Here is a 16,029-nt window from a genome sequence, read left to right on the forward strand (position 1 = left end):
GCCGGACCCTGAGATCATCTTCTGAGGCCCTTCTTCATGTGCCTCCTCCTTGACAGGTCCGGAGGGTGGCAACACGAGAACGGGGCCTTTTCTGCAGTGCTCCCCATCTGTGAGATGCAGTCCCCAGGGATGTTTGCCTGACGCCTTCATTCTACACCTTTAGGCGCCAGGCAAAAATGTTCCTTTTCAACCAGGCCTTTGGTTGACCTGACCAATATCCCATACCCTTTTAAAATGTGGTTTTTTTTTGGAGAGGTGTATTATTGGGTTATTGCTTTTGTTTTTATTTTATATACTGTGATCCTTTTATGTGAACCGCCCTGAGACATCCGGGTATAGGGCGGTATATAAATTAAATACATACATACATACATACATACATACATACATACATACATACTGTATTTTTTGCTCCATAAGATGCACTTTTTTCTTCCTAAAAAAGTAAGGTGAAATGTCTGGGCGTCTTATGGAGCAAATGTGTGGTCCCCGGGGGCCAAATTGCCCAGAGGCAAAAAGCAGATCATGCTTTTTTTTTTGAAAGAGGGAAGTGGGTGTTGAAACAAAGCCGCTGATTGGCATGCGCTTGTGAGTGGGATAAGGGATGATAGCAATAAAGGAGGCTGCCTGGGAGGGGGGAGGAAAAGACAGCAAACTTGCAAAGGGGGGAAACAGGAAGACTAAAGCAATGAGGAGAGAAATTAGAAGAAAAGGAGGAGCAAAAACTGCTCCAGCTAAAGAAAAGACACTAAAGAAAACAAGAGGAAAGGGAGTGTTGAAAGGAAGCAGCTGATCAGCAAGTGATCAGAAGCGAGATAAGGGACGCTAGCGATAAAGGAGGCTGCCTGGGAGGGGGGAGGTAAAAGCCCATGGATCCTCAGGATTTTTGCATTGGGTCACCCCAAATTCACCATCAGATCACATAGCATGTCCATGGCTACAGCCTGCACCGATAAAATTACGCATCCACTGTTTCGTGGGGTCGCAATGGCGCAAAAACATGGTTACAAAGCACGGATCCACATGGATTCTCAGGATTTTTGCATTGGGCTACCCCAAACTGACCGTCAAATCACATGTCTGTTTTCCTCCTCTAAAAACTAGGTGCGTCTTATGGAGCGAAAAATACGGTAAATAATGAATGACCAAGAGCAAGCCATGAAGCTCAGCCAAGGACCTAGCTCCCCACCCTCTGCCAAACCCACCTCAAGCTCTCCAGCCGCCACGCTGGGGACTAGAAGCATGAGGCGTCTCTTTGCCAAGAGCATCCGAGCCACTCACCGCCTCCATTGCGATAGCAGAGATACGGGAACCTCCACACGTTGCCCAGCCCCACGCAGTACCCGACACAGGAGAGGAGGAACTCGTACTTCCCTCCCCACGTCCCGCGGGGCTGGCTGGGCTCAGGGGACGGGGTCACCGGCTGGATCTGGAAGGAGAGCTGGCTCTGGGCGGGACTGGCAGGAGACGGGGGGACCCCCTCCAGGGGCGCCCCATTCATCAGGATGGCACCTCCCGGCGGCTGGAGGAGAAAGAAGGAGGGTCACCAGAAATCGAGGCAAGAAGGAGGCGCTGCAAAAAATGGCTGCAGCATTTCATTTCGGACTTTTTTTTTTTAAAAAAAGTGTATCTTCATTGATTTAAAATAAATACATTTATGGGAAAACAGACAAACAAACAAGCATGCAATCAAACAAACAAACAAAACAAATAATGGAGAAATCAAACAAACCACAACATACGAAACAACAAAATTAGTATAACATCACTTATAATCCTTTTTTTATAAATAATTTTTATTAATTTTCTAACACAAGTATACAATCTTATCGAAATTTCCACAAATTTAGTTCTTTTTGAACTTCCTTCGGCTTCTCTGACAATCATCCATATTTACCTCTCAATTACGCATTTCTCTGATTATATTGCCATTAAACTTCCCTCCCACTTCTATTTCTTTTTAACAATATATCTCGACTTTCACAGTGCCTCTTGAAACCCCGCCATCGTTGTTTGCACATCACATATTCCTTTCAGATATTCAACAAATTTCCCCCATGATACCGAAATCAATTATAAAACTTATAAAGAAATTAAAAAAGACTTCCAATTAATCTCACTGTACTTTATCAATTAACTTACAGTATACCGCACAGTTGCATATTTCTTATATAGCCTCTTTTTATCTCCCTATTAACTTATATTTATACAGTCTAGTTCTGCCAAGATGTTTCCTTTTATACCATAGTTTGTAAAGTATTCTTTAAAGATTCTCCACGCCTTATAGACCTTTTGTTTCGGTCGGCCTCTTATCCTTCCTGTCACCTTCGCTAGTTGCAGATATTCTACCATTAGGTTTTTTAGTAGCAAGGAATTGGGAAAATACAACAATACCCAATACAGCATTTTGGACTTTTTAGCTCAGTGGAACAGTCTCCCTCGGGAGATTGTGGATTCTCCTGCCTCAGAGATTTTAAAGCAGAGGTTGGGTGACCATCTGTCAGGGAAGATTTGGCTGAAATTCCTGCATTGCAGTGGGTTGGACTAGATGCCCTCAGGCTCCCTTCCCACTCAACAATTCCTGGAGGCCATGGATTATGAAATAATACGCAGTTGAAAAAGTTGACAAGAGGAAAAGTTGTCAGGAGTTCAGCCTACACTCGAGTAGGACCCTGGCAGAGACACATGCCCGACAGGCATGTTCTCTCCCTCCTGGTCATTCGTTCAGGAGCTTCATTAGCTTTCTTCAGCCCGAACATCACAGTGACCGATGCCAACAGACACCGGCACACTTAGGGATCCGCAGAGTTTGCGCACCTTGCACATGACAGACCTCAGCAACTCAGCATTTTGGCTAATCTACTTTATTTACATATAAACACACACGGAGCACTGCAACATGGCTCCCTCTCTCTCTAGCATGAGACAGCAAAGAGAAAAAGAAGATAGGACAATAGTCCCACTTCATGGAATGCAGGAACACAAACATCCTGTCTCCGTCACTTCCCACTCTGTGGAGTCAAAACATACACCGTCATGTGATAGACAACAATCCCATGACTGCAATCATGGAGCAGGAATTCTAACACCATGGAGGGGAGAGTGCAGGGCTGTTTTTAGCATATGTGCCGCCCAAAGATCCACCCAGCTCCTTCAAATTTAGTTTAGCCCCCGAATTAACTTTTATTATGCTTTTGTCGGACACGACGCTTGCGCCTCATCTCTTGTTTACGAAAGAAGGGGGGGAGTGTTTCTTGCGTAGCATTCGTCATAAAATGCAGAAAAAATGCAGCTCACATTCATAGTGTTTTGGATGCCTAACTCCATCCAGTCGAAAACATCTGGAGAGCCCCACAGCTTACTGAAAGAAGGCAGCAGTGGAGCAACAGCCCCTGGGAGCCCAGCAAATGTCTCTGGTCTGTTTCGCCAGCTTCCTGTTTTGCACCCGCTGCGATTCCCAGAAGTGCCGGTGAGGTCATGCTGAGGGCACCCTGTTGACTCCTCGTGTGGTTGGATCCAGACCACAGGCCCACAGCAGTTCCCAGGAATGAGGTTTCGTAACCTGGAGGGTTTAGAGAGCTGCTGGATTCCACAGGTGCAGCGAGAGAAGGGTGGCTTTGCACCCTCAGAGAAGAACTCTGAATCACCCCACCCTCCACCCATAATATCACGATATATTTTAGTGATGCAAGATTGGGGGGGGGGGGAATGTATACATTTCCAAAACTGACATGCATTCGCATTTTTTTAAATTTGTGCCATCTGAAAAAAACAACCAAAATGACACCAATCCAGTCTGACTAAAACATATTTCGTTCATTTTTCTTGCCGTAGTACAGTGAACGCTCGGGTTGCGAATGTGATCCGTGCGGGATGCATGTTTGCAACCTGCAGTGGCGTGTCTGCACACACACAAGTTGCAATTTGGCACTTCTGCGCATGTGCAAAGTGTGATTTAGCGCTTCTGCACATGCACAACCGCCGAAACCTGGAAGTAACCCGTTCCGGTACTTCCGGGTTTCAGCAGTCCACAACCTGAAAAAACGGAACCTGAAGTGTCTGTAACCCGAGGTAGGTCTGTATTTAACTTGCATTCTTATACTTCAACGAGTATAAAACTGTATAATTAAAAAGAACACTGAGTGTCCAGTAAGTAATTATTTTAAGAGAATTTAACAAAAACTCCCTTATATGTGGAATGGGGAAAAGACCAAGACTATGATCAGGGTTCCTTTCAATGTATTGATTTCAAAGGTTTCCTTTTTTTTTATAAATAATATTTATTAAAGTTTCAAAAAAATTACAAGAATAAGAAAAAAAAAGAAAAAAAATACAAAATACAGAAAAATAAAAACAATTAAAAACAAATCAACCTTTCCATATCTTGTCTTTCATTTACTTGTTTCCCTGACCTCTTCACACCTCTCTTTTTTGTATTCTAGTTCAATTAGTTATTTCAGCAAATCCTTTCCATTTTTACTTTTATCTTAATAATTTATCTTAATATATTATAACTTTACATTCTCACCTATTAACAATCCATTTTTACATACCCCTTTGTAACATTACTGCTAAAGCCACATAACTTCATTCCAGCCTCCTTCTAACATTCCTTAATTTTACAATGTTTCTGTAGATAGTCTTTAAATTTCTTCCAATCTTCTTCTACCGACTCTTCCCCCAGGTCTCGGATTCTGCCAGTCATTTCCGCCAGTTCCATGTAATCCATCACCTTCATCTGCCATTCTTCCCGGGTGGGTAGATTTCAAAGGTTTCCAAAAGGTATCCAGATTATGTTTTTCCTGGGAAGATTTCCAAAAGCTAAATTTACAAAAATTCCACACCCCAGTTGCTTTACCTCAGCGCCTTCTGTGACTTCATTTGGCCCCCTCCTTTGGGGGAGGTTTTTAAATGGAAGTTGGACGGCCAACTCTCTGGGAACTTTATCTGCAATTCCTGTTGCAGCAGCTAAGTAGGCGGAAGAGGTTGAGGCGTCACTGACGTTAAAATGCACAAGGGGGAAAGCAGACAGGCCCTCACCTTTGTTGTTGCACAGGGCACTCCCCAAAAGCGTTTCACTCTTTCAAACTTTTGTATTATCCAGGCAAGAGAGACGGGTTCGAATTTCCACTCGGGCGCAACACGCGGTGGGCCCCTTCCGCCAGTCATCATCGCTCGGCCTTCATTAACTTGGCCTTCATTTCCTCCAAGGAAATGGGTGATAAAAACAGAGAATGGAGAACGATGTGTGCCGCCTTGGGCTTCCCAGAGAACAAGATGGGATTGAAATGCAGTTAAACCCACCAACAAAGATTAGGTCGGAGCGAAGCCTCGGCGCTGAGAGCGTGCGGCACAATGCAGAGACTGCCTCTGAGCAAGTGCAAAGTGCCTTTCCATCTTCACAAATTAGATGCACCGTGTATCCGGGTGTGCATGCCCGAGACCCGGGCGCTGTCGGAGACAGGACATATGGTTGGTGTACAGAAGCAGGCGGAGCGAGGGGTCAGGTGGTAGAGTCTGTCCATGACTCCGTCACCTGGATAAGTCCAGTAAGTGGCTCAACAGGCTAGTCCTGTGCATTTGTAGATACTCTGCTGTCAGATACCTGCAAGTATCTGTAGCTGAGAGTCCTAGGAGGGGTGGGGCAGCGCTGCTGCTGTGCTCCTCTCGGTCCTGATTTTGGGCTCCGCTTGGGGGCATCTGCTTGGCCACTGGAAGAACAGGATGGTGGACTGCAGGAGCCCCGGGCCTGATCCAGAAGCTCGGCTCTTCTTATCTCTTGCGTCACCGTTTAAAGCTCAACCCTTGAATGGTTGTGGCAGCTCAGAAGAACTCGGCTGCGTGACCAGGCCAGTGGTCCGTCTAGTCCGGCATCCTGTTCTTACAGGGGCCAAACCGTGGGAAACCTGCAAGCAGGATTCGAACACAAGACCAATGTTCTCCGCTCCTGTGGTTTCCAGCAACCGGCATTCATAAGCATGGCTGCCTCCAGCTGCAGGCGCAGAGTTGAACCATCCCTAGCTGCCTCTGCGCGTCCTTCTGAATGTGCACCTAGGCTAAAGATGCCCCACGGAGGACCTTAAGGTCCATAAATAGCAACACCCTAGTGGTCCTGGGCCCTAAGGAAGTCAGATTAGCCTCCACCAGAGCCAGGGCCTTTTCAACACTGGCCCCAACTTTGTGGAACGCTCTGCCTCATGAGACCAGGGCCCTGCGGGATCTGATTTCTTTCTGCAGGGCCTGTAAGACAGAGTTGTTCCGCCTGGCCTTTGGCTTGGAGCCAATTTGATCCCCTTCCCCTCTTTCCTTTTTCCTTTTTCCTTCTGTGATGGAACACCTATTTGGGGACTTCCCTGGCTTTTTTTCTGGCCCATGTAGGACCAGTCTGGATAGCTGGCCTTGGTGAAGATTTGACATTTTCATCCCCCAAAAAGTTTTTGATTTGAGTTTCTACTGAAATGAGGCTGCATTTTAATTTTATACTTAATCTTGATTTTAAGTTGTATTTTAATCAATTGTTTTTACTTGGTGTTAGCCACCCTGAGCCCGGTCTTGGCTAGGGAGGGTGGGGTATAAATAAAATTTATTATTATTATTAAAGACCTGTCTAGAAAGACTCACAGAAGTGCAGAGTCGGAAGGGGTCCTGGGGGTCATCTAGTCCAACCCGCTGCGATGGAGGAATCTAGTCTGGCATTCTGTTCACACAGTGACTCACCAGATGCCCCCCAGGGAAGACTGCAAGTGGGGTGGAGGTCTGTGGGGGTTTCTTCCAGCTGGAACCTCCTGAATCCCTATGGATTCAGCCAGGCAGAAGAGCCTTTGAAGGGAAGATTGGTTTCACAGCCTTGAAGATTTGCAGAGCGCTTGCTTCCTCTTTTTACTGAATAAATGGGGGTGTGCGCTGTTTTCCTTGCTGCGCCAAATGAAAGGCGTTCTTCTCCCGTTTGCGGAAAGGGGCCCAGCTGAGTTGCTGAAAGGCAGGATGACGCGTCCCATTTTCAAAGAGCCCTCGTCATCCCATTTTCAAAAAGCCCTTGCTGCATCCAACTTACCAAACTTCAGAAGAGGAAACAGAGCCGCTCTCTCGAAAGAGCAACAGGCTGCCCGGTTAACCCTTCAGTCCCAGGTTTCCGGCGAAGGCATGCAAGCACCGCAGCGAGGCAGGGGACCCCCGCTCCACTCCCCCCGGGCTCCTGGGGCAGAAAAATGATGCGGACATGGCTCAATTCCAGCAGCCCATCCTCAACTCTCTGCAATGCCCGGGAGAATCAGTCGCCTTGGCAGCACCACTGCACCCCATCTGGTCACAGAAGACAGAGCGAAATGTCTTGGCTCAGGCCGACCAAGAAAAAGTGAAGGATTGAGGGGCCAGGGAGACACGCCAACCCAGGCTATTGGATCTGGTGGCCATTTAAAAGAGGGCCTTCTCTGTGGTAGCCCCTAAGTTGTGGCACTCGCTTTGCACAGATGGCATCCTCATCACTCAGGTTTTGGCGAAAGTGGAAGACTCGCCCCTTGACCCCAGCTGTTGACATCCGAGATGTGTATTTTAAGGACTTGCCTTTGTTTTAAGCTATTTTTTTAAAAAAATGTCCAATATTTTTATTAGTTTTCCAAATTTATAATAAATCAATACGAAATCACATCAAATTTAATACAATTTTTCCATTAAGTTGACTTCCCACTAGTCAATGGGCCCCTTCTTTTCTCTAATTATAAAAAATAAAAAATAATAATGTAACATAAAGCAGCAAATATTGTAACAATATTGTATTGCATTTTACAATAATATTGTATCTTAATATTAGTATCATTGCAATCTTTAGGGGAAGGGCAGGTAACAAATTGCAACAACAACAATAATTTGATTGGATTCTGTGCTCACGAGTGGCAGAAGGTTTTTGGCAAGATCGGCTACAACCATCTCTTGCCTTGGTTGAAGTTTTGGCCTCATTTTGGGAGAGCAAAAATAAGCAGCAATCTGTTTTCACCACCTACCCAGGATATTTGCACCTCTTCAAGTAAGTGATCAGCTCCTTCTCACAACCACTGGTGCAGTTTCTGGTGCCTCACCTGCAGCCTTTAAAGTGCAGAACTCTTTCCTATTTGCACTTGAGTAAGCTCTCAATTAAAGCTATGGTTTTTACAGTAGTGCTGTATGGAAGTGAGAGCTGGACCATAAAGAAGGCTGATGGCCGAATAATTGATGCTTTTGAATTCTGGTGCTGGAGGAGACTCTTGAGAGTCCCATGGACTGCAAGAAGATCAAACCAATCCATTCTGAAGGAAATCAGCCCTGAGTGCTCACTGGAAGGACAGATCCTGAAGCTGAGGCTCCAAGACTTTGGCCACCTCATGAGAAGAGAAGACTCCCTGGAAAAGACCCTGATGTTGGGGAAGATGGAGGGCACAAGGAGAAGGGGAAGACAGAGGATGAGATGGTGGGACAGTGTTCTCGAAGCTACGAACATGAGTTTGACCAAACTGGGGGAGGCAGTGGAAGACAGGAGGGCCTGGCGTGCTCTGGTCCAGGGGGTCACGAAGAGTCGGACACGATTAAACAACAACAATCCTCTGACAATTTGTCATAAAGTTCTTCCTGATATTTAGTCAGGATCTTTTCTTGTAACTTGAATCCATTGCTTCGAGCCCTACCCTCCAGAGCAGGAGAAAACAAACTTGCTCTACCATCTTCCGGGTGATATCTAAAGATGGCTCTCGTATCTCCTCTCAGTCTCCTCTTCTCCAGGCTAAACATACCCAGCTCCTTCAACCGTTCCTCATCAGGCTTGGTTTCCAGATCATCTTGGTCGCCCTCCTCTGCACATATTCCAGCTTGTCAACATCCTCCTTAAATTGTGGCGCCCAGGACTGGGCCCAAGACTCCAGATGTGGTCTGACCAAGGCAAACAGAATGGGACTATGATTTCCCTTGATCTGGATTCTAGACTTCTGTTCATGCAGCCTAGAATAGCGTTACCTTGTTTTGTTTTGTTTTGTTTTTGCTGATGTTGCATCAAACTGTTTCTTACCATCTCTTTCTGTTGTTTTGCTTGCTGGCTGCTTTGGATAGATGTTTGCCCAGGAAAGCAACTTAGCAACATTTTAATTAAAAATAAATAAATAAATAAAGGGAGACAAGCTGGCATTCCTGCGAGAGGCAGGGCTCCCTTCACAGCACGCCGGAGTCAGGCCAGATGCAACAACTTCTATGCGGGGCACCTGTCGTGCCACCCCCTCGCATAACACAGGTGGGATAGCAGAAAGGTGCAGTAGCAGGAAGTTAGATGAAACTGAGGGAGCTACGCCCTGTCTCTCCTCTGACACAGATCTGCCGCGATTCTCCTAACAGATCCTCAATAACAGGCTGGGTGTGCCACACGAGGGACTTTTACGGTTCAGATCAGAGCTGGGCATAACGAAAGGTGGAGCTGGGCTTCCACAGGTGGTGTGGACAGGTGAGAAAATCAGCAGCAGGAAGGAAATGAACCACAGGACTGTAGCTTGGAAGGGACCCCTGGGGTTCATCTAGTCCAACCCCCACAATGTAGAAATCACAGCTTAAAAAATCCCTGACAGATGGGCACCCAACCTCTGCTTTAAAAGCTCCAATGAAGAAGATACCATCTTTTGGCACAACGGCTCTTAACAGCCAGAAATTTCTCCCTAATGTTTAACTGGAATCTCTTTCTTTGGAAAGGGCAGACTCTGGAGACGGTGTCTGGACTGTCCAGGGATTTGGGTTCCCCGCCCCAAGCTGGAAGAATCCTGACTTAGAAGAGAAAGTGGGGCGCTGCTGGGGCTCATCTCCGTTCTGGGCTCTGAGGTAGGAGGTCTCTGCCCCGAAGACCATCCAATCTTGGCTTAGGAGGGGGCAAAAAATAGGCTTTGGGGTTCCTTTAAGGCTGTCAGGTGGAGAGATTTTGGGGGCAGAAGCGAGAAGCGACCCCACCATCAAAAAAAAAATCATTCCCATCAGCTGCGCCAGGGAGCATTTTGCGCGCAGTTCCTCGCTAGGAGAGATCAGGCACTCTGCACATGCCCAGACGCTCTCGGAAAGCGGCACCGAGCTGCTACTGCAACCTCCGCCCCCCCCCCCCAGCAGCACCAAGGGATCCCGGGGCACCCCCCTACTTCAGCCCGGCCCGCTTCAACCACTAGGTGAGGCTCCCCCTTCACTCACCGGGGCGGCTGCCGGCTGAGCCGGGGTGTGCATGGCGGCGGCGCTTCGGCCCGACGGGGCCCCCTGGGCGCGGCAGACCCGGCGCGGCTGCCGGCCGGAGAAAGAGGAAGCCGGGCGGGGGCGGGGCCGGGGCGGGGCCAGCCCGGCTCACCTGCCCGCCCTCGGCTCACCTGGGCCGGCGGAGGCTCCTCCCCCCGGGTGGGAAGCTTCTCCCAAGCGGCCCCCGTGTGGTCCCTGGGCGGCCCCTGTCGGTGTCAGCGCTCGGGGCCGCTTTCTTGGGAAGGAGAATGAAGGCTACCCGGAGGAGAGGCAGCGTGGTGTAGTGGTTAGAGTATGGGGAAGCTAGAGTCCGGGAGAGATCAGGGTTCAAATCGGACACCCCGAGGTTCTCCAGGTGCGCGCTTGGGTTGGGCGCTACCTCTCTGCGCCTGGCCTACCTCGCAGGGCAGTGGCATAGCGTGGGTTGTCAGAACCCGGGGCAAGGCAAGTAATTTGCACCCCCTAACCCGTGGATTTGCGCCCCCTAACCCGTGGATTTGCGGCCCCTAACCCTAACCCCCAGATGTTGCGCCCGGTGCGGCCGGCCCCCCCTGCACCCCTCACGCTACGCCACTGTCGCAGGGTCCTGGTGGGCATTCAGTGTAAGCCCCCACTTTCAACTCCTGGGAGGAAAACGGTGGGCGGGAAATGCAAGCGATCCATTTGGATCCATAAGCACCCGCTGCTCCCCAAAATGTATGCAGGGGAAGAAATGGAGGCAGTGAGAGATTTTACTTTCTTGGGCTCCGTGATCACTGCAGATAGTGACTGCAGCCACGAAATTAACAGATGCCTGCTTCCTGGGAGAAAAGCAATGACAAACCTAGACAGCATCTTAAAAAGCAGAAACATCACCTTGCCAACAAAGGTCCGTATAGTTCAAGCTCTGGTTTTCCCAGTAGTGATGTATGGAAGTGAGAGCTGGACCATAAAGAAGGCTGATCGCCGAAGAATGGATGCTTTTGAATTATGGTGCTGGAGGAGACTCTTGAGAGTCCCATAGACTGCAAGAAGATCAAACATATCCATTCTTAAGGAAATCAGCCCTGAGAGCTCACTGGAAGGACAGATCGTGAAGCTGAGGCTCCAAGACTTTGGCCACCTCATGAGAAGAGAAGACTCCCTGGAAAAGACCCTGATGTTGGGAAAGATGGAGGGCACAAGGAGAAGGGGACGACAGAGGACGAGATGGTGGGACAGTGTTCTCGAAGCTACAAACATGAGTTTGACCAAACTGCGGGAGGCAGTGGAGGACAAGAGTGCCTGGCGTGCTCTGGTCCAGGGGGTCACGAAGAGTCGGACACGACTAAACGACTAAACAACAACAAACGCCCTCCCACCAGATGTCAAAGAGAAAAACAACTACCAGACTTTAAGAAGACATCTGAAGGCAGCCCTGTTTAGGGAAGCTTTTAATGTTTAGTAGACTATTGTATTTTAATATTCTGTTGGAAGCCGCACAGGGTGCCAGCCATATGGATGGAGTATAAATAATAAATTATTATTATTATTATTATTATTATTATTATTATTATTATTATTATTTCCCCAGGGAGCTTCTCACCTGGGCGCAGTCCCTCTGCCTGGCGTTCCCATCTCCACCCACCTGATGACTCAGGGCCCCACCTGCCAATTAGACAGTGACCTGCCTGAAGCCAGTCAAAAAGGCTCACCCCTGCCTAGCCCAACCCCTTGCTGGATTATTAAAGTTTATAATATTATGCTCAGCTTGCAGGGAAGAAAAGTTTTCTTCCCTCTCCTAACGCTAGAACCTGTGGGCACCCAATGAAGCGGAGCACAGGAAGATTTGGGAAAGGAAGAAATAAAATAAAATCCTCCTTCATGCAGCTCAGAGTTAGACTTTGGAACTCACTCCCACAAGGTGGTCAAAAACATAGATGGCTTTAAAGCAGGATTATGCAAATTCATGGAGAAGGAAAGGACTATGAATGGAATAGCCCTCAAGAGCCCTCTCCTCCTCCCTGAATTTGCCCAATCCCCTTTCAAAGCTATCCAAGTGGCAGGGAGTTCCACATTTAGCTCTGCACTGCATGTCCTGAATCTTCCAGCATTCAGCTTCCTTCACCTTGCCATCTCCCTTTAAAGTGCAGCTCATAGATATTCTGTTTGATTAATTAATTAATTAACCCAGAGCGCAAGTGCTTTGCCTAAAATGCCACGAGATGCTGATTTGTGTTCGGAGTTTGATCTTCGGCTGGTAGGATCTGAGATACGGGATGTGAAAGTGGCGCGATTGTGAAACAGCATCCTCTGCCGATGAAAGCCGGCCATGGCAGCCGCGGAACGGATTCTGGCAGCAGCAGGAGAAGCAGTTCAAAGGGCTTATTTCATGTCTCTATATCAGTGCATGAGCGCATGGAATGCAGGAAAACAAGCTTTCTATGGACTTGTTTATTAAGGTTGCATCCCGCCCAAAGAGAGCCCAGGGCGGCAACAACTGCTTGCTTTAAAAAAAGAAAAGAAAAAAGGAAGCCAGCATTTTCTCATCGGTCTTGTTGTGATACCGTCCTTTCCCATCCACACCCCAAAGCACACTGACGCTGTACCACCTTTTAGCAGTCATGGCTTGAGGAAGATGAGCTTGCCTGGATCAGGCCCAAGGGGGGCCTATGTGGGCCAGCCTCCTGCTCTCGCAAAGGCCAACCAGGTGCCTCTTGGGGCAAACCCGTACTCAGGATCCGAGCACAAGAGCATTCAACTTGATGGGAGGTCCACAAGTTCTAGTGTCAGGAGAGACAAAATTTCCTCTGCCTGCTTTATCAAAGCCATCCATCCTTTCATAAACCTCTGCCACGTCGCTTCATACTTGCTTTTTCTCTAAAGTAAAAAGTCCCATCCCTGGATCATTTTGGTTTGCCTTTTTCCGAACCCTTCCAAACCCTACAATATCCATTTTGAGTTGAGGCGACCAGAACCCACGGCCCAACGAGCCCAGCGTCCTGTTCTCACAGTGGTACCTCGGGTGAAGCACTTAATTCGTTTCGGAGGTCCGTTCTTAACCTGAAACTGTTTTTAACCTGAAGCACCACTTTAGCTAATGGGGCCTCCCGCTGCTGCTGCTGCACGATTTCTGTTCTCATCCTGAAGCAAAGTTCTTAACCTGAGGTACTCAGCGCAGGTCCTCAGTGTCTGAGCAGAATGATGGGGGTGGAGATGCTCCTTCAGGTATACTGGACCAAGGCCGTTTAGGGCTTTCAAGGTCAGCACCAACACTTTGAATTGTGCTCGGAAACGTACTGGGAGCCAGTGTAGGCCTTTCAAGACCGGTGTTATGTGGTCTCAGTGGCCGCTCCCAGTCACCAGTCTAGCTACCGCATTCTGGATTAGTTGTAGTTTCCGGGTCACCTTCAAAGGTAGCCCCACGTAGAGTGCATTGCAGTAGTCCAAGCGGGAGATAACCAGAGCATGTACCACCCTGGCGAGGCAGTCTGCAGGCAGATAGGGTCTCAGCCTATGTACCAGATGGAGTTGGTAAACAGTTGTCCTGGATACAGATTTGACCTGCGTCTCCATGGACAGCTGGGAGTCCAAAATGACTCCCAGGCTGCGCACCTGGTCCTTCAGGGGCACAGTTACCCCATTCAGGACCAGGGAATCCTCCACACCTGCCCGCCTCCTGTCCCCCAAAAACAGTACTTCTGTCTTGTCAGGATTCAACCTCAATCTGTTAGCCGCCATCCATCCTCCAACCGCCTCCAGGCACTCACACAGGACCTTCACCGCCTTCACTGGTTCTGATTTAAAAGAGGTAGAGCTGGGTATCATCTGCATACTGATGAACACCCAGCCCAAACCTCCTGATGATCTCTCCCAGAGGCTGCATGTAAATGTTGAAAAGCATGGGGGAGAGGACAGAACCCTGGGGCACCCCACAAGTGAGAGCCCAGGGGTCTGAACACTCATTCCCCCACCACCACTTTCTGAACACGGCCCAGGAGGAAGGAGCGGAACCACTGTATGACAGTGCCCCCAGCTCCCAGCCCCTCTAGACGGTCCAGAAGGATGTTATGGTCGATGGTATCAAACGCCGCTGAGAGATCCAGCAGAACCATAGCTGTCAAGTGTCCCTTATTTGGCGGGACAGTCCCTTATCCCAGCGCCATGTCCCGCTGCTGTCCCTTATTGATGAGGCTTCGTTTGGCTGCTGGCTGGGTTTTCTGCCTTTGGCTCGGAGGGGCTCAGAAGCTGAACATACCTGCGCCCGGAAAATCCCTTATTTTGGCTGCTGATCCCTTGTTTTCAAGGCTGCTGGTCCCTTATTTTCAAATCTTTGACAGCTATGAGCAGAACTAGGAAACAGCTCTCACCTTTGTCCCTAGCCCGCAGGAGATCATCAACCAGCGCGACCAAGGCAGTTTCAGTCCCATGATGAGGGGATCCAAATGGTCTGTATCCACTCGCTCAATCAAGTATGGTGCAGCCGTCCCACTTTGCCTCAGCTTCTTTCTCTGCCCCGTTGCAGACAGGGCCACCCACCTCAGAGATGGCCTTGCCCCACATGTGCCCACCCAGCCACTTTCAACGGGCGCTGCTTCAGGTGTCAGAAAATGCCTCTCCATCCTGCCTTTGCAAGCACCTGCTCGCTTAATGTGGCGGCAGCACCTGTGACTTTGCAACTCCTTGCCTATGGATCTCAAGCCCAGGGGCCAACACCCTGGGGCCCTGAGCACCCACAAAATTCCCCATGAAGGGGCTGGACACCCACACATTTTTTGTTTAAACTGCTGCTATTTTTTACCTATGTCATTCTAATATCTGTGATATTAATGCTGTATTCTTAGTTTTAGATTTTGATTTATGTGGAAATTGTTTCCCATTCAGTTGTGTATTTTTTTGATGTGGTTTATTTATTATGACTTTTGTAATTTAGTAAATCTTGTTACGCTGTAAGCCGCTTTGAGCATTGCTTTTTTAACTGTGGAAAGGCCGCATACAAATAAAAAATGATGATGATGATCTTGAACAGGCCCCTTTTCGGCACCCGCTAAAAGCATTCTTGCTTAGACGCAAACGCGGTTGGGACTTTTAACCCATTTTAGCATTGTAATGTTTTGCATGTTTCATGCCACTGCCATAAATTTTCCCCACGGCTGATTTCATCGGTTTATCGTTTCTTAAACTGTTTTGAGAGTTGGGTTTTTAAAATTCTTTTTTCTTTTACAGTATATAAATGGACTATGTTTTATGGTAGAAGTGGGAAAAACGAGCCTCATTGCAGGCAGGAGCGGCTTCCCAGTCCTTCCTGGAAATGCCTTTTGCCCTGGGGATTCCCACATGCCAAGCAGCCATTCTTCCCCCTGGGAGTGAATCTCAAGGTCCTAGTCCTCATGGTGGCTTCGTACACGACTGGGTGCTGCTTCGTGCAGGTGCTGCTGTGCCTGGAGGTGTATTATATTAATAATATTCCACTTTTATACTGTCCTACATTAAAAAAAAAGAACCACAGCCCCACGTCACAGAACTTAAAAATTCGTGAAACGAAATACATTTATTTTATTCAAAAATAAAATAAAATTGGTAAACCACTTCGAGATTTTTTAAATTTATTTATGTATTTATTTACAATCCAGTTGTGTATAATAATTTCTAATGAGAAGTAAAAAACAACAAAGCCCTCAGAGGGCGCTTTCCCCGTGAGGTTTCTTCGCGCTCTTGGGCTCCCCTCAGAGAGAGAGGCGGGAAAAGGCCGCCGCCGCCATCTTTGTCCCGGGCACGGAAGCCTGGGCCTCCCATCGCCTCCGCTTTCCCCGGCCCAGCCCTGCGCAGTGGGAAAACGTGTGCCAG

The 16,029-nt window shown here is 48.3% G+C and overlaps 1 protein-coding gene across 1 annotated transcript in view; it reads right to left on the reverse strand.

Moving 5' to 3' along the window:
* LOC310843406 (sodium-dependent proline transporter-like) overlaps positions 1-10,286 on the reverse strand; it is a 28,281-nt gene extending 17,995 nt beyond the window's left edge. Inside the window, exons 1-2 of the mRNA XM_083736754.1 lie at positions 10,186-10,286; positions 1,282-1,522 (exon numbers count right to left, since the gene is read on the reverse strand). Of these exons, the coding sequence (XP_083592880.1) occupies positions 1,282-1,522; positions 10,186-10,218 (274 nt within the window). The 5' untranslated portion in view covers positions 10,219-10,286. The remainder of the gene's footprint in view (positions 1-1,281; positions 1,523-10,185) is intronic.
* Between the last annotated feature and the right edge of the window lie 5,743 nt (positions 10,287-16,029).

This window comes from Podarcis gaigeae (genome assembly GCF_964106915.1).
Source record: "Podarcis gaigeae genome assembly, chromosome: 4".
Classification (NCBI taxonomy): Eukaryota; Metazoa; Chordata; class Lepidosauria; order Squamata; family Lacertidae; genus Podarcis; species Podarcis gaigeae.